The 24886-nt window shown below is 46.8% G+C and overlaps 1 protein-coding gene and 1 long non-coding RNA gene across 9 annotated transcripts in view; one reads left to right on the forward strand and one right to left on the reverse strand.

Annotated features, from left to right (window-relative positions):
* Positions 1 to 24886, reverse strand: part of LOC108581983 — a 77729-nt gene that overhangs the window by 7795 nt on the left and 45048 nt on the right. The window contains exon 2 of the long non-coding RNA XR_001894993.3: positions 16514 to 16636. This is a non-coding gene — a long non-coding RNA (uncharacterized LOC108581983). The remainder of the gene's footprint in view (positions 1 to 16513; positions 16637 to 24886) is intronic.
* KCNE3 (potassium voltage-gated channel subfamily E regulatory subunit 3) lies at positions 1663 to 12109 on the forward strand. 8 transcript variants are annotated; one of them, XM_031653139.1, is made up of 5 exons: positions 1713 to 1809; positions 6015 to 6111; positions 6318 to 6425; positions 7023 to 7167; positions 11487 to 12109. In XM_031653139.1, exon 5 carries the CDS (start codon positions 11527 to 11529, stop codon positions 11836 to 11838), a length of 312 nt encoding a protein of 103 aa, XP_031508999.1. In that variant the 5' UTR covers positions 1713 to 1809; positions 6015 to 6111; positions 6318 to 6425; positions 7023 to 7167; positions 11487 to 11526; the 3' UTR covers positions 11839 to 12109. The 8 variants fall into 8 exon arrangements, 6 of the variants coding, with proteins under 6 accessions (XP_031508997.1, XP_031508998.1, XP_031509003.1 ...); XM_031653141.1 differs by having other exon boundaries at positions 1723 to 1809; positions 6015 to 6050; XM_031653138.1 differs by lacking the exon at positions 6015 to 6111 and having other exon boundaries at positions 1698 to 1809.

Genomic DNA, 24886 nt, shown 5'->3' on the forward strand with positions numbered 1-24886 from the left:
AAAGACAATCCCTATCTTCAAAGAACTCACAACCTAGCAGATGAGGTGGTTACTTTCTATAACTGTCATAAACAGTCCTACAGAGTAAATGCAAGGCCATGGGCAGGATCTGAGAAGGAACCCTGACCAAGCCAGGACTGCATGGCTAGTCTCAAGAACCATCTGCATCAGAGTCATTTGGAAATCTTGTTTAAAAATGCTGATTTCTGGGCTCCACTCCAGATTTCCTGAATTAGAACGTCTGGAATGGAGCCCGAAAGTCTACTCAGTAAAACAAACTCCCATGGGGATTCTTAGGCAGATTGAAAACTGAAGCTGCAGGACAGGCACAGCGGTTCATGCCTGTAATCCTGGCACTTTGGGAGGTGGAGGTGGGCAGGTCACTTGAGCCCAGGAGTTCGAGACTAGCCTGGGCAACATGGAGAAACCCAGTCTCTATAAAATACAAAAATTAGCCAGGCATGGTGGTGTGTCCCAGCTACTCAGGAGGCTGAGGGAGGAGGATCACCTGAGCCCAGGAGTTCAAGGCTGCTGTGAGCCATAATCACTCCACTGTACTCCAGTCTGGGTGACACAGTGAGATCCTGTCTCAAAAAAAAAAAAAAAAGAAAGAAAGAAAGAAAGAAAGAAAATTGAGATTGCAAGCCTAGGTGATAAGGATGACTTTTCTAAGAGGTGATCTCCAGATTGAGAAAAAGGAATAGTTGGGTCAAAACAAGGTGGGTACAATATGCCTTAGATATATTCTGAGATTCTGTAATTGAGAGTATGTGCCTCAGATATCCTGGAGCAGACCTCTGCAAGGGAGTGAGAGAGCCGGCCTGAGGCTGTTATTAATTATTCTGAGGCAGTGAGCGGGTAAAAGGGTGCTCCACAGGGTCCCTGGGAGAAATTCTCTGGAACTGTTCCTTTCTCTGCCACTAGCCTCTTGGCTCTTATTCCCCAGCTGCCCCAATTCTCTGAAGCCTGCAATGTCACCAGCGAGGAAACAACAGTTTGAGTGAGGGCATGGTGGTGGAAAATAAAGTGTCATGGGACAGAGATGAGTAAGGTGTGGCTGAACACAAGTTGGTCAGGCACTGTCAGGAACTTTTGAGGCTTGATGGAGGAAACACCTGCTGGTGCTACTCAGAGAGAGGGGGGTGTGTAGCAGATTTTGGGTCTGGGCTCTGCCTCCTGGGCAAATCCCTTCTCCAACTGGGCCTCTGCATCCTATGTAGAAAAGTTTGTGTAAGAATCATATTAACTTGCTGTTGACCCTTTGGTTTTAATACTTTGGACTCAAAGGTCTCATCTGACCCCAACCATAAGCCTGTGAAGAATGCATGGTGGAACTATAACAACTTTACAGCGAGGCCAAGTCCCGGTGAGGGGCAGCGACTCGCCCACCACCCACAGCCACGCCGCAGCAAAGTCGGCTCCTGGAGATCGGCCTCATGCTGGGCTTGCTGAGGCCCAGCGGAACGAGAGGCTTTCGGTCTCTGGTCCAGGAAGCAGGCGCTGCAGGGGACGGAAGGGTCGTAGCCCACAGCCAGGGGAGGCCAAGGAGCTGGGCGGAGGCACTCAAGGCCAGCCCCGGGAGAAGTGGGTGTGCTGGGGCCCGGGCGGGGCCGGGGGAGGGGACGCCTGGGGGAGGGAAAAGGGATCCAAGCGCGGGTGGGAGCCCAGAGCCAGAGAGCGCGCTGGGCGGTGCCGGGCACCCGCGGAGTGGAACCGGGCCGGTGGAATGCACAGGGTCGCAGCGCCTGGGCCATCCTCGGTCAGAGGCGAGCGAGCAAACGGGCGCCCCAGAGCCTTGCTGAGAGGCAGGTAAGGCACCCACTGAGCTGGGAAGGCTGAGCTACAGTCGGGGGTGCAAGTGAGGGGTCTTCCCGCTTCCCTTCCAAGGGTCACGGGGCACTCTCCGTGAGACTGTGGAACCGACGGGGCGTGAGGCAGGGGTGGGCGCTGCAAATACCGAGCAAGTCCTCCAGGATCCTCCCCGATCCTCCCGATCCTCCCGATCCTCCCGAGCGCAGTGATCGCAGAGCAGCATGTGGGAGTAGGGAGCTGGGCTCTGCGCGCCCCGTCTGGAAACCGTGGGGACTTGCGCCGTTAGTCCCAGCCCTCAAGACGGCTACAAGAAAAGTTCCTCCACACCCACAGGAGTGCAAGTGAACACCTGCGGCTGGCAGCCAGTGCACGCGCAGAAAAGACACTTCAGGACCCAGCACAGTCTCATTTGGCCGGGGCCACTGGCTCTGCGGAGCTGACTTGCCCATTCCCTCTACCACACTGTGTCCCTCACCCTGTCTGACCTAGTCCCGGGAAAGCTGGGGACTCCCAAAATCATCCTCTGCTGCCAGTAACATAGGTCGAGGCTGGGAGTCGGGAGACTTGAGTTCTAGTTTACAGGCTGTGTAAACCCGGGCAGTCACCCCTCAGCTCTGCGCCTTGCCTTCGCTTTTCCTGGGTCACCATTTGTAAAATGGGCCTCCTGCTCCTGTTGCCTGCATACCCCATGGGACAGAAGGAGAAAGGGGGATTGGACCTGGGAGTCTTTTATCTCGAGAATAAGTGAGTTTAGTCCTTGCACGAAAGCCCACCAAAGTATCCCCTCCTAAAATCCTCTCCCGACTCCCCACTAATTTGCATATAGGGAAACTGATACCCCAGGGGAGATGATTTACCTAAGGTTACAACAGAGACCAAACAGAATTAGAACCCAAGTTTCCTCAGTCCTAGCCCAGGGCTCTCTCCACTTCACCTACAAAGGCATATTGTAAACGTGTGAGCGCCTCCTTATTTCCTTGCATCTGTCCACTTTGTTCCTGATGGAGGAGACCCATGCTGGGGGCCTGGAAACTGCTTTCAGATTTTCTTGACTCCTTGAGATGATAACCATCACCTTCTCCATCCCTCACTCACTCCATACCTCTCAAAGCACGTCCATAAATTTAATGTGCTAGTGATCAAAATACCTTCTGAGAGGGAAGAAAGACAAGAAACTCCATCTTATTGATGAGGAAAATGAGGCCTAGAGTGATAGTTACTCAACCAAAATGCATGACTAGACGTGTTGGCATAGTAGGGGCAGGAACCCAGGTCTCCTGATTCCCCCTCTGATGTGTTCTCCACCAGCTACAGGACTACAGAATGGTACCCCTCAATGATAAAGGACTGCAGGGATGATCAGAGAGGGTGGGAAACAAGGAAGGCTTCTGGAGAAGGTGAGGTTCCTGGGAATCAAGAAGAATAATAAGAACCTCCTGGTTGCGTCTGAGGCTAGGAGAGCTGGGGTGGGAAAGGAGACATAGAGATGGCTGTTCTTGATAATATGGGGGGAAAGGAAAGATATGGAGACAGAAAAGGAAACAGTGTGACCAGGCTGCCTGATAATTTTCTTGTATGTTTGCAATTTCTAAAACTTTCCCATCTCTTGTCTCCTCCAGTTCTCATGTGAGTTAGGCAGGGCAGGGATCATTATCCCCATCTTATAGATGAGGTTCAGAGGAAGTAAATGCAGTGTTCAAGGACACAGAGCCAAGCATACAGCCAAGATTAGAATCATGAAAGGAACACTTGAACGGCAAGATCACAGGCCGAAGGACCGGGGAGTTGGACTGTGTGTGTGTGTGCAGTGGGTGGGTGTATATAGCCACACCCTGGGTAGGTACACAGGGAAGAGGGTTGCAAAGCCATTGCTGGTGTTTCGAGGCCAAGAATGTTTGCCCTTTGGATTGAATGGGGTCCAGGTGCAGGGAGCATCTGGGCTTCCAAAGAAAGCTTAGAATTCTTCCTCCTGTGACTCACCCCACCTGACTGAGATGACTGCTTTTCTTTGAGCCATCCCTTCCCCAGACCAAATGAAATCTGTTTTGCCCTTCCCTGGAGGTTGCTTTTTAAATATTGTAAGCTGTTTTCATGAATGTATATGTGTGTGCCAGAGCAGAGGCATGCTCTTAGAGAAGAGGCATTGATTCATTTATTCTTGAATGCCTGCTAGGTATCAGGGCTGGGAAATAAAGAAATGTATGAGGCACAGGACCCTGCCCTCTTACCTCAAAGCACAGTTACACACACACACACAAACACACAATTTCAATACAGCATAGTGCTCTAATAAGTCTTCGTGCAAAGCACTTTTGGGGAAAAAAACAAGAGGGAGAGACTAACTGGCTAGGGAGTGAGGAAGGAGGTGTCCCAGGAGAAGGTCTACAGAGATGAATTGGAGCTGGGTCTTGAAGGATGAGTGGGAGTTTGCCGGGCAGGTAAAAAGAGGAAGGGCATTCTTGTTTAAGAAAACAGCATGAGCAAAGGCAAGAGATGTGCAAGTGCAAGGAGTATTTGGAGAGTGGCCTGTAGTTCAGTGTCATGGGTGCAGGCCACTGAGAAGAGCTGCGGGGAGATGAGGCCAGTGTCAGAGTCACATTTCAAGGCACTTCAGTGGTAATCAGAAGAGTTTAGAGTCTGCCCTACTGGCAGGAGGGAACTTATAGTGGAAAGGTCTGTGGAGGGGAAGTCAAGATACTTGGTTTCTGGCTCCAACTCTGCCACTACTGGGCTGTGAGACTTTAAGCAGGTGATTGCCTTGGGGAGGAGGGTCTATTTTCCCACTGGTTGAATGAGGGGGTTGCACCAACAACATGATCATGAAGATCTCTTCCAGCTCAGATTCTATTCCTTTTCCTTCCAACTGGATGCTAGGGGCTACTCCTTCAACTCCTCTCCCACTCCACCAGCTCTCCAGTCCACAAGAGTGGTAAGACCACTGAGGGGACAGTGGCAAAACTGTACACCCCAGGAGCTGTCTTTGGATCACCTACCTGCTTTATGTGACTTTTTCTACCTGCCTCTCTGTACTTCATTTCCAGACACTGAAGACGCTCATTCTGAAAGAGTAGCTGAAATGGAGCAATGGGAAAGAAAGACCCAAGGGTAGAGTTTCACTTTTCCCCCAGAGCAACCTGAACGAAAACCCCACTAAGATCCCCAGTTCATCCCTCAGATCACAGCTTTAGTCCCCAAGTAGGGGTTGGACAAGTGCAAGGCAAGTGCATTTTGTGAGAACCTGGTAATGTGTGGGAAATAGCAGGAACAGAGAGTGAACCTGGCTCATCTAGGGAATCAGGAGTAGGTCTGGAGCAGCGGGGTGCATGGGAGACGAGAGCATAAAGGAAGGCTACCTCCTCCTCCGAAGCTTACCAAGCTTCATCTCACTGGGTCCTAGACTAAGATTGGTGAGAATCTGTGGTGCACGAAAAGGCCATAGTAACAAAGTTAGAGGAGATGATGCCCCATGACACTAGGAGTCTGTGTCTGGTGTGATGTGAAGCTTAGATGTGAGGAAACACTGCCATTTGTAGTGGAAAGAGCACCTGAACAGTACCCCCAAACACCTGGGTTCTTGTCTGAGTGCTGCCATTTATGGGCCATGTCATTTTGGACTAGTCACTTCTCCCTTCTGAGCCTCAGTTCCCTCATCTACGAAATGGAGGGTTGGCCTGGAATCTAGATTCTAGAAGATCCTTAAAGTCCCTGTCAGCTTGGCCATCTGCTCACCCTCTTTCCTCACTGGCCTATCTTCTATTTCAAGGCAAGACCTCTCCAGGGCAGGAGCTCTGTCTTCCCCATCCAAGGATCTTGGTAATCAGGGACTCTCCTGGACAGGGAAGCCAAGGAACTCAGAAACAGTGGCAAAACTCCCCTGTTCCTGACTGCGAGTCCCCAGCTTGAGCCCCAGAGGCAGTCCCAGAGCCCCATAGAGAACCAACCTGTGCCTTCATCAGCTTTCTGCCTCTCCTAATTCAGACAGGAGGCCCTTGCACCCAGGCCCTCCCTCCCACACAAACCCAGCACCCAGAGGTGTGGAACTATGGCCTCTTTCCTCCTCCTGTCAGAATCACAAACATCCTAGTCTATCCAGAGAGGCCCTGAGGTGTGAAAGGTCTCATGAATCTTTATTCCCCTCATGGAACACTGCCTCAAAGCCCCCCGCTGACCTCCACACTGTCCCCTTCTCCCACTTTCTGCAGAGTCTATCTCCTCCTCAGGCTGGATCATCCTGGCAGGTGAGCTGTGAAGAGGAAAAATGAGTAAATCCCTCAGTTTGGTTCGGCTGGGATATCAGATGTAAGTCAGTCCCAGGGCTCAGAAGCATCTTAACCTGTGAGGAAAAGGTCCACAGCCTTCTCTATCTTGGGATTTGAGAAGCTCTAGAAATCCCCCAAAATGCTTCTCCCATCAGCCTGTCTAACTTCCCATGGTTTCACAGCTTGGTTTCATGATTTAAATCATCACAGGACATTAGAACCAACTGGGACCCCTTCATTTTACAGATGCAGACAGAAGCTGAGGCACAGAAAAGGGAAGTCTTACGTCCAAAGTCACACAAGGAGCAGCTGAGCCGGGACAACCCCCTATGTTTCCATTTCCTTCACCGTAAAGTAAGGGCATATAGCCTAGATGGGCTCTGAAGGCCCTTCCAGCCTCTGCTCTACAAAATACAACCACCGCCATCTGTGCAGTGTCTAGTGCCAAGCACTACATGTTTTAATTTTCACAACAAAGCTCTGCTACAGATAGTGCTCATTCTGTGACCGTGTTCATATCCTGTCTATCTGAATAGATTGGGTGGTAACACATCATTTGTTCCTGTGTAAAATATCAACGCAGCTGCCATTCTCCCACTCATGTCTGTTCCCTTGGCATTCTAAAAGGCCCTTGCTAAGGTAACCCTTAGGAAAGGGAATGTTTTAGGCTGCACCATCAGCTGGTCCCTGAGTGTGAGTCCACATGTTAAATAGGTTTCTCATGATGTCACCCAATGAAGACACTAAGTCTGGAGTTGGGGGACAGCAATCAGAGGCCCTTTGGTCACTGCACAGTTCCTTTAACTGCAACCCTAGGCTGGCCTGACCCAGCTGCTGCAGGAAGGGGAGGGGCTGTGGGAGGGGGTCAGAGCCCACAGCAGGACTATTGCACAATCCTTGGGGCCTGGCCTTGGGCAATCCACCCTGGTTCCTTCCTTTTCTGCTTTCTAGCTCTGGGCTTTCCCAGCTCCGAAGTCAATACTGAGATCTCAGATGTGTCCAGAGACATCCTGAAGAGGCTCGGGGGTTGAGGAGCCTTAGTGTGTCCACAAAGAGACTCCTGAAACTGACTGAGAGCCAGCGGATTTGCCAGCTGGTGAGTCTTCCAGATTGAGATTTCCCTCCCTCTCCCTGTCAGTTAAAACCCCTTTCCGATGATACGTAAGAAAACTGAATGGTAACTGCCCTGCCCTGGGATTGGAGCTCGGGACGACTAGGAGCTTTCACCTTCACAGTATGTGCTGCGTCCATTCTTTTTTTTTAAACCTATGTGTACATATTTGCTTCTTGAAAACAAAAAGTTTTTAATCCTCTTCTGTATAATACAAGTGTATACTCATAGCAAGCCTTGAAGGAGGAGGCCAAGGATGATCATTTTTCTTTTTTTTTTTTTTTTTTTTTTTGAGACAGAGGTCTTGCTCTGCTGCCCCGGCTGGAGTGCAGTGGCATGATCTCGACTCACTGCAACCTCTGCCTCCCAAGTTCAAGCGGTTCTCCTGCCTCAGCCTCCTGAGCAGCTGGAAATACAGGCATGCGCCTGGCTAATTTTTGTATTTTTAGTAGAGATGGGGTTTCTCCATGTTGGCTAGGCTGGTCTTGAACTCCTGACCTCAGGTGACCCGCCCACCTCAGCCTCCCAAAGTACTGGGATTAAAGGAGTGAGCCACCGCACCTGGCCTATTTTTTTAAATTGTGCTTAAAACACACACACACACACACACAAATGTACCATCTTAGTCATTCTTGAGTGTACACTCAGTAGTGTTAGCTAGATTCACCTTGTTGTGCAGCAGATCTCCAGAACCTTTTCATCTTGCAAAACTGAAACTCTATACCTACCATACAACAACTCTATGGTCATCTCTTTTGGTAGATGAGGAAACCGAAGCCCAACCAGGGAAAGGAACTTATTTCCTTCAAAGTAGGCTCCTCCAGACACTTACACTGTTTGTTTGTTGTCTACCTGTGAAATTGCCTGAGGCTCCTTCCTCCTTCAACCCTTACTTGGCCATTTCCTCCTCGGGTCTCACATCTGTCTCTACCCCCACTTTGTTATCCTCTCTGCCCCAACTCGTGACTCAGCATCTTGCACTAAACTATTTCAAGACTCTTGTAGCTGGGCTCACTGCCTCAATTCCAGCTCCCTCCAGTCCACATGACAGTCAGAGTATCCTTTCCAGGCACAGATCTGACCATTTTATCTTCCCTAGCTACAGAATAAAGTTCCAACTCTACAGAGTGGCACTCAAGGCTGCCCATGATCTGGCTCCTATCTCTCCTGTCCCACATCCTATGCTATTCTTCTACACATCTTACACTTCAACCTCTTTATGCTACTTTCCATTTTTCTAAACATGTACACACTTTGTTGCGCCTTTGCTCATGTTGCCTTCCTTTGTCTTCTCTGCCTCTTAAAAATCCTTCAAGGTCCAACTCAAATGCCTCCATCACTGTGGACACTCTCTAAGCCCTGATCAGTATCCATTACTTATTCCTTTTAGCCTTAGTAGCTCCTGGCTTGTCCCCTGCATTGTATCAGAGCAGAGCCCCTGGATCTGGGCGAAGGCACTGGATCTGAGCCACCCCGAGCTCCCATCACAGGGCCTGGCCCATATTGGTGATAACTATCTGGATGATTTTTTGAGTTATTTATTTCCTCATGCTGCTCCTACTTGCTATTGGCAGACACGAGGGAAGAAGCAGCCACAGATCTTTTGCCTGACACATGGGGTAGTAGATGAGAACGTATATCTCCTGGATCTTAACTCAGTGAGCTCTTGTTCTTCTCCCCTCCTCCATCCAGACAGGACAGCACAAGTACTAGATGGCAGAGGGCCCCAAAGGCCTTGCATAAAATGCTGCCCAGTCCTGGCTAATTGCGTTCATAGAGCCATTGATGAATATTTATCATGGTCAGAATGATCATATTTTCCAGGGAAGAGATCTTATGGTTAATAGTCACATTAGTTAACTTTAGTTTGTTAACAGTTCTGCCCATATGATGGAGGACTGAATGCTTGGCCCATAGAGAATTCCTTAAAGTGGACATCTTTACTAGAAACTATTGAGAGAAGGATAACACCCATTCAGTCTTAGGGCAGTCCCCTAGAAAAAGGGAATGCCCAGCCAGTCGCAGGGTAGTGCCCTGGGAAAGGAGAACACCCAGTCTCAGGGTAGTCCTCCAGATTGGAGGAAGAGACATAGCCCTGCTGACCAGGCGCATGTGGCCTGATGATATCCTTATCAAAAACAAGAGGATAGCCACATATTGCCTTATATGTTAAGTGTTGGGGGGAAGGGAAGGCTGTGATGATAAAGGTGGTGTAGTGTGGCTGAGGGGTGGGGAGCACTGAACGGAGGCTTCCCTAAAGGAAGTGAGTGTGGGGCCTTGTTTACAGGGAATGACATATGGTTTTTCAGAGACAAGGATGCAAGTCTGTTTTAAGATGTTCTTTCTGACTGGGCACAGTGGCTCACGCCTGTAATCCCAGCACTTTGAGAGGCTGAGGCGGGTGGATCATGAGGTCAGGAGATCAAGACCATCCTGGCTAACACGGTGAAACCACATCTCTACTAAAAATACAAAAAAATTAGCCAGGCATGGTGGCGGGCGCCTGTAGTCCCAGCTACTTGGGAGGCTGAGGCAGGAGAATGGCGTGAACCTAGGAGGCGGAGCTTGCAGTGAGCTGAGATCGCGCTACTGCACTCCAGCCTGGGCGACGAGCGAGACTCCATCTCAAAAAAAAAAAAAAAAAAAGGTTATTTCTATATTATAGACTAAGGATCTCTGAGAAGAAGGAAAAGGAACATTTATAATCACTTAGTATATGCCAGGTACATAATGACTATTTCAGGAGACAAGATAGTTGGCGTGCTTGTGTCTTCTTTTTGTGGGCAGGTAAACCCCAAGCCAGACTGAGAACTCCTTTCACTCTCCCGCCCTCAGGCCCAAGCTGTTCTTCTCTTCTCCAGTGCCTACAGTGGTTGCCAACCTGTTCCCATTTCCCTGACCACCTCCTTTCCAACAGAATTTCTGCAAATAGCTAGGAATATCTAGTCTTTGGGACACAGGATGCTTGAGAGGTCAAATGATCCAGCTTCTGGCCTCTAGGTAGGATGAAATTTAAACCATCCCCAGGCATCTTCCAAAAAGGTGTACCCATGGAGTCTTTTTTTTTTTTTTCTTTTGAGACAAAGTCACACTCTGTGGCCCAAGCTGGAATACAGCAGCTCTATCTTGGCTCACTGCAACCTCCACCTTCTGGGTCCAAGCGATTCTCCTGCCTTAGCCTCCCAAGTAGCTGGGATTACAAGTGCTCACCACCATGCCCAGCTAATTTTTGTATTTTTAGTAGAGATGGGGTTTTACCATGTTGGTAAGGCTGGTCTCCAACTCCTGACCTCAAGTGATCCATCCGCCTCAGCCTCCCAAAGTGCTGGGATTACAGGCATGAGCCACTGTGCTCAGCCTGTCTGTGGAGTCTATAAAGAGAACTGTGCTGAAGGAGAGTTGTGATGAATGTCTTCTTATGGTGCCACACAGTCCTGCTGAGAGCTAGCTTGGAAGTGGAAGCAGCTCTAAGCTAGCCACAAGGAGCAGGGCTTTCTGTCTTGGCTCTACCTCCAATATTCTGTGATCATGGACAAGCCACTTATTCTCTCAAGGCCTCAGTCTCCCTGTGTGTAAAATGGCAAGAGTTACATTAAATAATCCTTAAGGTCCTTCTAACCTAAAGTTCAGTGATTTATAGAATCTAAAGAAATGAGTGATTAGTATGGGTTCTGATGGTCGGGGAAGGCTTTATTCTACAATTATTTATTGAGTACTTATCGAGTGCTGTCATAAGTGATTGCATATAGCAGTCAGTAAAACAAATATAGGCCCTGCCTTTATTATTTAGTATGTGGTCTAGTGGAAAAGACAAACATGTAATCAAGTAACCAGAATAAGCTATTGTATTAGTCCATTTTCATACTGCCATGAAGGAATACCCGAGCCTGGGCAGTTTATAAAGAAAAAGAGGTTTAATGCACTCACAGTTCCACATGGCTGGGGAGGCCTCACAATCACGGCAGAAGGCAAAGGAGGAGCAAAGGCACATCTTACATGGTGGCAGGCAAGAGAGCAGGTGCAGGGGAACTGCCCTTTATAAAACCATCAGATCTCTTGAGACTTATTTACTGTCATGAGAACAGCATGGGAAAAACCCACCCCCATGATTCAGTTACTTCCTACTGGGTCCCTCCCATGACACATGGGGATTATGGGAGCTATGATTCCAGATGAGATTTGGGTAAGGACACAGCCAAACCATATCAGCCATGATGCTAGGATTTTACTGGGATCTGAAGGGAGGAGGTCATTTGAGCTCCAGGTGACAGAGCCATCCCCTCTCTCTTTTCTCTTGCCAACAGAGCTTCTACCGAGTCTTCCCCCACCTCAATCCCTGTTGCTATGGAGACTACCAATGGAACTGAGACTTGGTATGAGAGCCTACATGCCGTGCTGAAGGCTTTAAATGCCACTCTTCACAGCAATTTGCTCTGCCGGCCAGGGCCAGGGCTGGGGCCAGACAACCAGACTGAAGAGCGACCGGCCAGCCTACCTGGCCGTGATGACAACTCCTACATGTACATTCTCTTTGTCATGTTTCTATTTGCTGTCACTGTGGGCAGCCTCATCCTGGGATATACCCGCTCCCGCAAAGTGGACAAGCGTAGTGACCCCTATCATGTGTATATCAAGAACCGTGTGTCTATGATCTAACACGAGAGGGCTGGAATGGTGGAAGACCAAGACACCTGGGGATTGCGTCTGGGGCCTCCAGAACTCTGCTGTGGACTGCATCAGGTCTCAGTGTCCCTATCTGTAAGAGCAACAAGAAACAGGGCTAAGGGAGGTCATCACTGGGGTGGGAGAAGAGGGGCTGGTAGACCGAAGCCTTGTGCATAAGGATTTTTTCCCAGGAAAAGATAGACTTTATAAACAGTGGGAGTCCATGAACAAACATATAAAAGTAGCAACAGATAATGACCAATAACTGGTTCAGTGGCTGGAGTACTGGGGGCCTGAAGGTTGGAGAAGGGAGAAGTTGTAGCAGAGGGAAATGAGACAGGAAGATGCTCTGGGGACACATTTTTTGTGTTATCTTCAAAAGCCATGAGAAGCAGTGATGATTATCCCATATCACAGATATGATTTACCACCACCACCCTGCCACCACTCCCACTCGCACTCCCATAAAGAAAGCAGGTCAAGTGCTGTGCCGCCCATTTGGGCCTGAGTAGTGCCATGATTGGAACCCAGGAACTCTGGTCTCCTTGCCTAGTGCTTTTCAAAACTCTGTGCCACACAGGAGTGGATCCAGGCCTGAAGGTCATACAATTCTGGGGACTCTCTTTAAGAAAAAGAATTCTAAAATATCTTACTTTTGCAAACATTATGCAAATATACTGCCACATTAATATGTTGCTAGGGCTCCTACTAGGACCTTAAGAAGGAGCTCATGTGAGTCAGGACCCTGAATGTTAGGCCTTGTTAGCTCTATGGTTCATATGCTTCTTGAACCAAGTCACAGGGTACTTCCCAGCCACATTGCCAGTCAACAGGACTAAACTACCTCCAAAGCAGCCTCTTCAGTTTTGAGTTCTGTGAGAAATGTTTTCCTTTTCTTTTTCTTTTTTTTGAGACAGTCTCCCTATGTCACCCAGGCTGCAGTGCAGCAACCCAGTCTTGGCTTACTGCAACCCCCACCTCCCAGGTTCAAGCAATTATCCTGCCTCAGCCACCTGAGTAGCTGGGATTACAGATTCCTGTCACCACACCCAGCTAATTTATATATATATATATATATTTTTTCTTTTTTTTTAAAGTAGAGGCAGGGTTTCACCATGTTGTTGCCCAGGCTCGTCTCGAACTCCTGGCCTCAAGTGATCTGCCCATCTCGGTCTCCCAAAGTGCTGGGATTACAGGTGTGAGCCACCACGACTATCTGAGTTTTCTGAGGTCATATTGAATCTGCTTCTATAAGACTGATATTGCCAAGGTGGGCGGATCACCTGAGGTCAGGAGTTCGAGACCAGCCTGGCCAACATGGTGAAACCCCATCTACTAAAAATATACAAAAATTAGCCAGGCCTGGTGGCGGGTGCCTGTATTCCCAGCTACTTGGGAGGCTGAGGCAGAAGAATTGTTTGAACCCGGGAGGCGGAGGTTGCAGTGAGCCAAGGCTCTGTCAAAAAAAAAAAAAAAAAAAAAAAAAAAAAAGACAAGACAAGACTGATATCGCACCTAAAATATTATTATATTAAAAGAAGCAGAGTATGAGACGTAGGTACATGGTCCAGTAGGAAGAGAAGCAGCCCTGATTCTACCACTTAAGGTGGTATATGATCTTAGGCTGGACACTTCTATCTCTCATCCGTTTTCCTCTTCAACATAATGAAATAGACTTGAAAGTCTCTAAGGCTCTATCAGTTCTGACATTCTAGGCTTCATATACATTAAGTGGAGCCATATGTAATCACTGTGTAGGTTAGAAACAGCTGAGTATTGTAGTTTCATATATGGTTCCAGCTAATACATGCGATGTGGCTGGTGAATACTTCTGAATTCAGAAACTATCCCAAATCTCAGCTAGAACCATCCACTGTTCTGTTTGTCCAGTTTCAACTTAAGGGATCTCCATGTGGTCCCCAGAAGTACCCACTGAAACATGCATATTTGTGTATAGCAGAACTCTGAAATAATATTTTGATAGTAGTTATCTCTGAGGAATTGAATTATGGGTGATTTTCCCTTTCCACATTATAAATTTATGTAATATTGGACTGACTTGACCATAAGTATGTTACTTATATAATAAAAGGAAAAAAGGTACTTCCATTTTGAAAAAATAAAAATAAAAGCCTTTGGGTTCTTGAATGGAGATCATGGGCCACATTTGCTGCCATGTGCGGTTATGTTGATGCTCTGCAAACCTGTGCTGAGCCCTGTTGCTCAAACCCTTCCTCATCTCTTCTTGAGGGAGAAGATGGAGACTTCCTCAAGGAGATGTGACATATGGGAAGACAACAGATTGAGAAATTTACAGCTGATAGGACTTTAGACACCACCCAGCCCAAACTTCCAAATAAAATATGGGACGCAAGTGGGTGTAAGAATGAATGGTCAGGTGATGAATGCCATAAGGATTTTGAGAAATGAAATTGACTAGGAGGAGTCAGAGAGAGGTAGAACTTGAACTGGGCTTTGAAAGCTAGGACAGAGCTAAATGGGCAGAGTGAATGAAGGGAACAAGATCAGGGAAGCCTGGAGGCAGATGTCAGGGAGCTCCTTCCTGATGAGGGCAGGTAGGCTGGGGAGACAGCAGGAAGCAGGCCTCCTGGGGCTACTCTATGACTTCAGTGTCCCCAGTGGAGAAGGCTCCCCTTCACACAGTCCTCACACTCCATGGGCTTAATCATAAAATACAAATTATTTCGGTTGCAAGTTACAGGCACCTGATGTATATTAGCATAAGTACAGAAGGGAATTTCTGAAGTGTATGGGGTAGTTCACAAGTTTAAAGAAGGAGCTACAGACACCAGGGCAACTCCAGGGATCTCGGGGCCTGGAACAACGGATCTGCCTGAATTCACAAACTAAGAGCTCAGTATGTTTCCTTAAACACACCCAGGTTGGACTAAATAAAATTCTAGGATTTGAAGGGAGTAAAATTTAAACATTCTAATATCCTACGGTGGCCGGGCACAGTGGCTCAAGCCTGTAATCCCAACAGTTTGGGAGGCGAGGCAGGTGAATCACTTGAGGTCAGGAGTTCGATCCAGCCTGATCAACATGGTGAAACCCCATCTCTTCTAAAAAAATACAAAATTAGCCAGATTTGGTGGTGCACACCTGTAATCCCAGCTACTTGGGAGGCTAAGGCAAGAGAATCTCTTGAACACAGGAGGCAGAGGTTGCAGTGAGCCAAGATCATGCCATTGCACTCCAGCCTGGGCAACAAGAGTGAAACTCAATCTCAAAAAAAAAAAATATATATATATATATATCTCCTATGGTATAGTCACTCCACGCAGCCCTCCCTCCAACCCTGTTGTCTGGGAGCCTGTCCTGCAACCGCTTGTAAGTCAAAGCCGGTAGGAGCTTTGGCCTCACAGGTTCTGCCCTCTGCTGGCCAAATCCTGACACATCGCCTTAAGCCCTCAAAGCAAAACCAATCAATTCAACAGGTATTAATCAGTGCCTTTATGTGCCAAGCATTCACCTAGGCACACTTGGAATGCATAAGTAAACAAAAACATCCCAGAAGTCCCTGCACTAATACTTAAGAGCATTTACTCCATGCAAAGCATTGGTCTAAGCGTTTTATACACTTGAACTCATTTAGCTTTTAAAACCCTCATAACAACCCTATGCAGTAAGTAGGTATTCCTTACAAGTACTTCCATAGAGCCCAGTTGTTTTTGACCTAGCACCTTCATGTACTTTCAGCCCAATTTAGGTCCCATGGTATACACAGCCTGGAGCATGGATCTGAACAGTCCCCGGAAATCAATGAGAAAGTGATTTGGGAAAAGGATGGCAGAGTACTGACACCTGTGGTCTGAAGTTGGGTTTCCTGGAAACAGATCTTGAGACAGTCTTTTTTTTTTTTTTTTTGAGACAGGGTCTCGCTCTGTGGCTCAGGCTGGAGTGCAGTGGCCTAATCAGGGTTCACTGCAGCTTCGATTTCCTAGGCTCAAGCGATCTTCCCACATCAGTTTCCCAAGTAGCTAGGACTACAGGCATGTTCCATCCCATCCAGCTAATATTTTATTTTAGTAGAGATGAGGTCTCACTATTTTCCCAGGCTGGTCTCAAACTCCTGGGCTCAAGCAATCCTCCCGCCTCAGCCTCCTAAAGGGCTGAGATTATGGACGTGAGCCACCACACCTGGCCATCCGACAGACATTGATGGGAAGTGTTTTTCAGGAAAAACCTGCAAGGGAGAGAGTGGAGTAGACAGGAAAGGGAAAGTACCATACAAAGTGTGTCTCGGTCACATCTAGCCTTAGCCTGATCCACAGGGAACTGTTATATATGGGGGCATAAGTCCCACAGCAGAATTACACTCCCTTGAGACAAGGCAGCTGGCCTTTTGTATCCCCAAAGCAGTCAGTCATTGGTTGTGGGCCACCCTGGCAGGGAAGGGGGACAAGAAGGTTTTGAGGAGGTTCCCATCAGCTGTGGGGAAGGGAGCAGCTGTGAGCTACTGCAGAATAGAGCAGTGGAAGAAAGATAAGCAAAGGAGTGCTCTTGGTTGGAGATTAGCAATAGCCTCGTTCCTTGGGAAGGTTCTGAAGCTCTTTTTTCATCACAGAATTGGCCCCACCTTTTGTGACCTTATTTTGCTACCCTATATCAGTCATTGGCTGCTAGTTGCTACAGGGGTACTTACTCTCCCAGGGCGTGCTCATATTTGACTCAGGCCAAATCTCTGGGGATGGGGACAGCTCTAGGCTGATGACGGCAGCCTGGCGAAGGGGGCTCTGGGGCCCCATCAGCATCCATGATAGCTGTGCTGTTGGGGAAACGAAAGTAGAAGCAGAGTGTCACATCTTGGGAGCTCCTTCTAGTTTAAGAGACAAGAAGCACACACCAAATAATGAACAAAAATAGGACAATACCAAATAGAACTAAGTAGGAAACAGTATCATTAAGCATCAAAAAGTGTGCGGGACAGATACTAATGTGGTAGTCAAGAAGAGGAGAGGACATCGGGCACAGTGGCTCACTCCTGTAATCCCAACACTTTGAGAGGCCAAGACAGGCAGATCACTTCAGGTCAGGATTTCAAGGCCAGCCAGGTGAAATCTCCTCTCTACTAAAAAAAAAAAAAAAAAAAAAAGTACAAAAATTAGCTGGGTGTGGTGATGTGTGCCTGTAATCCCAGCAACTCAGGAGGCTGAGGCAGGAGAATCACTTGAACCCAGAAGGCAGAGGTTGCAGTGAGCTGAGATGGCGCCACTGTACTCTAGCCTGGGTGACAGAGCAAGACTCTGTCTCAAAAAACAAAAACCAAAAAACAACAACAAACAAAAGGGTGGGTGGAGGGGGAGAGGGAAGTTCATGCATGTTTCCGGGAAGAAGTAGAATTTGTAGTGGAATATGAAGAACTGGTAGGATTTGGTTAGAAAGTCCAATGTAAGGCCAGGCACAGTAGCTCACTCGTGTAATCCCAGTACTCTGGGAGGCTGAGGCGGGTGGGTCACCTGAGCCTGGAAAGTCAAGTGGCTGCAGTGAACTGTGATAATGCCCCTGCACTCCAGCTCTCAAAAAGTAAGTAAATAAATAAATAAATAAAATAAAAAATGAAGGTCCAGTATAGTATGAGCCAAGCTCAGTGTTCAAAGTAGGTGGATGGCTTTGCCCTACTCAAACATTCAGAGACTGAGGATAGCAACTGCCATTTGCAACATGTAGCGTCCAAGGTCACTCATTGTCAAAGCATTTTCTGGTTAGTGAGGAAAAAGACAAAATAGAATTCCAGGGCCAGGGATTTACTCTCAAGAAAGCAAGGCAAAAGCTGCATACATCTCTTCTGCTTAGCTCCATTGACGAGGGCTTAAACAACATGGCCACAAACTGGCTGCAAGGGGAGCTGGCAAATGAGGTGCCTATCTGAGTAGTCAAGTCCCAGCTAAACATCTATCACTGTGGAATAAGGAGAGAATTATTTTTGGTGGACAGCCCCAGAAATCTGCATCCCACCCTCCTCACTCTCCCCAACAGGCTCCTGTCTTCACCACACCCTCCTAACTCTCCCCCGAAGGATTAGTTAAGATAAAAACATTTATAACCCTGCTGGGAAGGAAGAAGTGCTGTTACTCTGATTAGATCATGTTTTGGAGGGAGGGGGTGAAGACGGGAGCCTTTTGAGTATAACTTAGCCTACCCTGGGAGTGTGACTTTTGCTTTTTTTTTTTTTTTTTTTTTTTTTTTTTCTGGCACAGGTGAGTCTGGTCTCTCCTGTCATTGGAATAATATCCAAGATTTCAGTTTAGGCATAGGAGAAACAGACAAAGCAAGGCTTTCAGCCAACCACAGCCAACCTTGTATAGAAAAGGAATCTTGTTTCAGGTGCTGCTAAGAAACCAAGAACATTATTTCCCTGGGTGAAATGAGAGAACGATCTGTGACAGTGGTTGAACTCTGAGGGAGAATGAGCTCCTGGGAACAAGAAACGCAGAAATTCATGAACAGGAAAGAAAAATTAATATTTTATGAACAACTGAATTCCTCATTGCACCCAGGGAGCTGACTCACCAAGGTTACAGCTCCTTCTTGGGGCGGCTCACAACCAATGAGGGGCTGATACAGGGATCCAAAGGTCTGAGTCCATCACCGATTTGGGGCAACTCTGAGGGGCCATCTTAACTCCGGAATTCCCCAGAGGATCAGCTGAGGCTTCAGTGACAACCACCTTGTGAGTTAGCTTCTTCCTCTGCCCACCCCTGCTTTCTCATTTGCTATTTCCCAAGAATACTTCCCCCAACAACCTTCTGCATGCAATTCTCCATCTCAGTCTGTTTCCAAGAGAATCAATACTTCCTCAAGAACTGTGCCCTAACATGGAGTTCATTCCAAAGTCAGTACCAGTAATAATAGAGCAATGGGATGATAGAATGTAGATGAGGTAGTTAGTGGTTCTAGCAAACTAAAAAGACAAGGCAGTGAGAGACAGCAGTGTAGGAAACAGCCAGCTCTATTCATTGAAAAAGAACTAGCCACTAGAGGGCCCAGCACTACAGGTTTACAGCTCTGCTGCCACTTTTTAGAGCACAGAATTTTACCCTTCATCTGGCAGACATCCAGCATAATTGTCCACACAGCTGGGAACATTGTTGGCCATGCTTCCTTCTCTTTTACCTAATCTGGAGACACCAGTGTCCTGGCCTGTTCCGATACCCTAGCACCAAGCCCCCATGCCATTACATATAAGCCTATTCCCATAAATAAAGGCTTCCAACGCCTGTTTTTTCTACCCACTGTTCTCATTGTTCCAAGGGACTCTGAAGATGTGAAACGTGAAATCCAAATAGTTGGTTGTGACCATCCTCACCTAGGAAGGGAGAGAATCAGCAACATATTGTCTAGTCCTGCCACTTTCTCTACCCCCGTCATCCCCCCACCCACCAATTTGTAATAAAGACACATAGACTTAGATGCAAAATACAGTAGCCAAGGGAGAAAGGGGATATCAGAACCTTCTCAGAAGATGAAAAAGTTTGAGAACATTGTGTAATTGAGTGAATTAATGAGTTATTTCTACCATGGATTTATTTAAAGACTCAAAGGAAATTTTCTTCTGCACCCTATTTGGAAGGACAGTCCTTTGCAGGTTGGGGGATTTCCCTTACCTCAGGAGGAAAATATTGGGAGGTCTCTGTTTCCAAAGTATAAATTCCTCAAGGATCAGAGTTAGATTGTCTGTGAGAGGGAAAACTCTGAGGGTTAAAGGGACAAGAGCTGGATTCTACAAGACCAGGAGGATGGAGGGGTGGTGGAAATCAGCCCATGAACTCTCCCCCATTGCCCTCCTAGTATCTCTGGCAGTGATGACTACGAAGACTCCTGGGGGATAATTACCACACCATAGCTTTGGGACCATACAGGAGTTCTGGGTGGCCAGGTTTACAATGGAAGGAGTAAATGTCTTATGCAAGTGGGCCAGATACCTCTGGCTGCTCCACACCTGCTTGGACAATGAGCATCTTCAACACAACTGCAATGGACCGAGATTGTCCCCCAGGTTTTCTGGATTGGGTAAGCCCTGGGGTTTTTGCATCCCCACAAAGTCTCTGAAATTAGATGTTCCACAAACCTGGCAGGTGGGGGTGAAGCTAAATTTAATTGGATTTGAATTAGATAAAAATTTGATTTGATTCAGCAAGGAGTAAAGAAATCTAATGTTCTTCTACTTGCTATTGAGCAAATTAAATGGGTTACAATATTGGGAGTTCTGATATCGCAATAGCAAACCTAGCCTGGCCCGGTTAATAAAAGAATAGTAATACTCTATTGAGGGGTTGCCATGTGTTAGGCAGTGCATTCTTTCATTTAATCCTCACAATATACCTATGAGGTAGACTGAGACTTAGAGAAGTCAAGTGCGTTGCCCAAGGTCACATGGTTAGTAAATGGCAAACCAAGTTTGTCAGACTCCATGTCTAACTTCTACAGCCATTCATTCCCTGTTGTCTAGCCATTCATTCACTGATATCTAATCCATCATTTACTAATCTGTTTAGCCAGATATGCATTCAGACAGTAAACAGAATTAAGTTATTCTGTTCCTTAAACAATGAGACAGATCTAGTTGGAGTTTAAAGAACAAAAGAATCTTAGAATCACAGAATGTTTGCACTGGCAGCTGGTCTAGTGGGAAGAGCAAAGCTTTAGAACCAGGTGGACTAGATTGGAATCTTGGCTCTGCTATTCATTCTGTATGTGATCTTGAGCAATTTATTTAACCTAATTATCAGCTTCCATATCTGTATATCACAAATATATGCACATTCTCACTAGACTAATATGAAGAGTAGAGATAATGTCACATGGAACCAGTGCAAAAATGCAAGTCCCAGCACAAAATGAAAATGCTGGCACTTTGTTCAAAAATTACCAAGAATTTAAAGATGGTGACAGCAGAGTATTAAACCAAGTGTGGGGGCCCTTCTGAGCATAGGCCATGGTGGCACATCCACAGCCTGGCACAGAGTGGGTCTGCAATAAATTGTAGTCCTTTTCTCTCTAGATCACTGATTATAACCGTCTCCTTTTGTAGATGAGGAAACTGGAGTTCAAAGAAAAGCTTAAAAATGCAAATTAGGGCTGGGCGCGGTGGCTCACACCTATAATCCCAGCACTTTGGGAGGCCAAGGTGGGTGGATCATGAGGTCAGGAGTTCAAGACCAGCCTGGCCAACCTGGTGAAACACCATCTCTATTAAAAATTTAAAAATTAGCCAAGTGTGGTGGCACGTGCCTGTCATCCCAGCTACTTGGGAGGCTAAGACAGGAGAATCACTTGAACCCAGGAGGCGGAGGTTGCAGTGAGAATTACTTGAACCCGGGAGGTGGAGGTTGCAGTGAGCTGAGTTCACCCCACTGCACTCCAGCCTGGGCAATAGAGCAAGACTCCGTCTTGGGGGGGTGGGGAAACGCAACTTAGTACCAGAGCCAAGACCACAACCAGACCTCCTTTGTTCCCAGCCAGCGGTCTTTACCCAGCATTTCCAAAGCAGGTTCTATATGATGATAATAGATATTCCATATATAAAAGTTTCCATCAACCAGCAAGTTTATAAAACACTGGATTAGGGTTAAACAGACATCTTTTGCAGAACTCTTCAGAACACTTATGTGCAACAGGAATCTCCAAGACAGGGATATAATATGGAACATTGCACAAAAGTATTTGACGTGGAACCCTTTTTCAGGAGCATATTAAGTATCTCTCAGAACTCTTTCAGAAATGCCACTCTAAACACTGCCCCAGGGTGATGGAAGTTTCCATGGGTTTTGATCTGTGGGGTGTGGTTGTTTTTATACTAAATTAGAAGCAAATATATTCTTCCCACTAGTCCTTTCTGTCAGCATCCCTGTCCCAGCTGACTTGTGAGCCTGAGGATATAACGATAATGAAAACCAGACTTCAGGAAAAGCACACTTGTCTAGAGTCACCCAGCTGCATCCATAAGGCAGATGCAATATGCCTCTCTCCCAAGAGTAGAACACAGAGACAAAACATACACTAGGATCCCAAAATTCTTTCCATTCTGGGTAATTCGCTCACAGACACCACATTGCGAAAGTAATAGCTAAAGTCCCCTATAAAGTCACATAAGAAGCTAGGAAATCAGGATTCTCATCTTGGAGCCTTCATTTATTAGCTGTTTGACCTAAATTGATCAATTCATCTGCTCATCACTTTACTTTTATTGAATACCTTCTGGCATCAAATTAAATTAATTTCTCCCTTTGTCAAACTACCATTGTTTCATCTGTAGCACTCTCCCCCCAGGACTTTGAGAATCTCTGTGGAACGTAGTTTGAAAATCAGCAGGTTGGATGATTACTATAGATCATCTAGTCTATATGGATGGATGAAATCTATATGGAATCTATATGGAAAGGAACTATAGTTTCTTTCAGCTATAATAGTCTGTGATTCAAATTTATATACAGTTTTGCAACCCATTGCCTCTGCTTATTAACCAAGGACCCTAGTTCCCTGAGAAATGCACCTCTTAATTTCTGAGAGGCCTGGAGAGTGATTCTCACATGCTGAACTGAGAGGCCAGGTGACTTGGACACTTCTGGAGTTCCCAGTACATAGCATCTATTATATGGAATGCATGAAGGGGAAGAAACTCCATCATGATATACTTTGTCACATGGGTTTCTAATGGGTAATATTTATGCCCTTTGACTCACAGAACTTTCAGTAAAGCGGCTCTTCTATATTTTGCTGATTCCTTCCTAACCCCACTTTCCCTCTACAAATTCCTAAGCCTGAGCTGCAGCAAGGCCAAGAAACAAATCTGCATGACAAACCTAATGTTAAATGTTGGCTCATTCGTCCTTGATTTTGAAGATTCTATTGCTGGACCCATGTTGCCTATCTCCTCACTTTCCTTAAGATGAGTTCTCTCCCACGAGAGACCCAAAGCCCTCACGAAAAATGGACTTTGGGTGAGTTGGGCCTACTAGGTCGAATATGCCCAAATGGGTCCTCCAGGAAGCAGATGCCAAAATGGAGTGAGAAGTGCCAGAAATGTACTGGGGGAGAATGCCTGTGCGGGAGCAGGAGTAGATGAGGGAGCCTCAGATGGTGATGCAGATCTGACACCAGTGAAAAAAAGAGGGAAGGAAGAAGGACTGGGCAGGAGGAGCCTCAGGTTTCAATGCAGCTCTGAGAAAGCCTCAGCCAGGCTGATGAGGAGCCCCAGAGCAGAGACTGCCCATTACAGGAGCCCCATGTTGGGCAGGAATGGCCTGGCTTTCATACGTCTGCAGAGCTTGGTCAGTGGCAGGGAGAAGGCCAGGGTGAGCATGACCGGCGTGTAAACACTGCAGGAGAGCCCAAAGGTGCTGCTGCCTGAGGCCGGCCACTAACTGCTCTCCTCCCTGCAGGCTCCCTGTGGGAGACCTGAGCAGCTCACTCACGGTCAAATACCCACGCCTGTGTGAATTCCAAACGTGGACATAATTTAAGCTCAAACGGAGCCCTGTATGTACATTTATTACAATTTTGTGTTGAGTGTACAAACAGTGTAGCACTTGGCACAGCAGCAGCCCCACCCTCACCAGTGGAACAATCGAAGCGAAAAAGGGCTAGTCTGGGAAGGTTTCAGGTAAACAGGTGAGTTTTTCTTACCATGATTGTCAACAGCAGCCTCCATTGTAGATTAACACTGTGTCAAGCTTAGTACAGAGAGAACAATTCTCAGGGAGCTTCAGTTTGCAATAAAATATTCCTCACATGAGGCGCTCAGAGCAGACTTTTGAAGAGTTTACATGTCAATCACTGGATGCTCCAAGGAGGGAGGAGCTTCTTATTAGAACTGGCCCTGGAGGCTACCAGAGAGACCTTGAAACTGATCTGGCAGCCAAGTGGGTGGTGCAAGGACACACTCCACCCCTGGGACCCTGCCAGCCAAGCTGTAGGATTTGTTGAGAGGCAGGCCCAACACCTGTTGTGGCTGCTGGATGAGATTCAAAATTTAAGGAGAAAAGACAGAAGAGGAAGGAACTGGAAAAGAGGAATTTGTAGCTAGAAGAGGAAAGACAGCATGCTTTCCAGAACCATCTCAGAATTCATCCCAGGCTAAGCACCTGCCAAAAAAGAGATAGTGTCAGTGGTAGAACACTGAAGATGACACTTAAGCTCTGCCGCTAACTCCCCGGCTGACCTCTGTCACTCAATGCCCCTCTGGGCCTGTGCTCCTTGGCTGTAATCTGCTGAGCTATGCCAGACACCTAAAATTCTTCCATTTGAACAGTCTAGGATTCAAACAAGCTTCCTTAAAATAATCTTGGAAGAACCTAGTATGAAACGGGCAGAGGGGGGAGGATAAAAAAGAATTTCCTGTGAACCCAGGAGCAATAATATCATATAACATAATATAACATAATAAGCTAACCTAATCATAGCAAGCATTACAACAGGTGGGGGAATCTGGGAATGGGAGCCAGTAATATCTCTAAAGTAGAGGTAATTTCATGATCAAGACATCCAGTGCATTGAAACGTGACGCTGTTCTATCTTTATAGAGTGTGCAGATGGTTGGGAAGGAAATTAGTTCCACCTGTCAGCTGATTCTAAAAGATCTGAGCTTCATATACATTCCATCAACACATGAACTCCTGATGTCACTAAAGCAAAGAGATGGAATGGTCTCTGTCCTTTCCTGAATGCTCTTCCAGTTTTCTCTCATAAAAGTCATTTATACTCCCCTTTAAATCTGCATTCAGTTTGTTTTCACTTAGATAAGAATGCTGGGAGGGGAAAGCATACCGTTTTTTTCCCCCCAGTCCTACTATTTTAGGATTCTAGCAACAACAGGGTTGCATACTCCCTTCTTGTTTATTTCTTTCGTTGAGCTAAGAAGATGCCACAGATAAAAAACCAAAACGAAATGAAAAACTGCAGTCAAGAGAAGAACAAAATTAGCAGCCAATCAGGAAAAGGCTGTACAATCCCCAAGCCTTTAGATACTTTATCCTCTAGGCTGGGCCCTCCCAGAGAGGATCGAGTTTTCTCTTGG

This window comes from Papio anubis, chromosome 12, assembly GCF_008728515.1.
Source record: "Papio anubis isolate 15944 chromosome 12, Panubis1.0, whole genome shotgun sequence".
Classification (NCBI taxonomy): domain Eukaryota; kingdom Metazoa; phylum Chordata; class Mammalia; order Primates; family Cercopithecidae; genus Papio; species Papio anubis.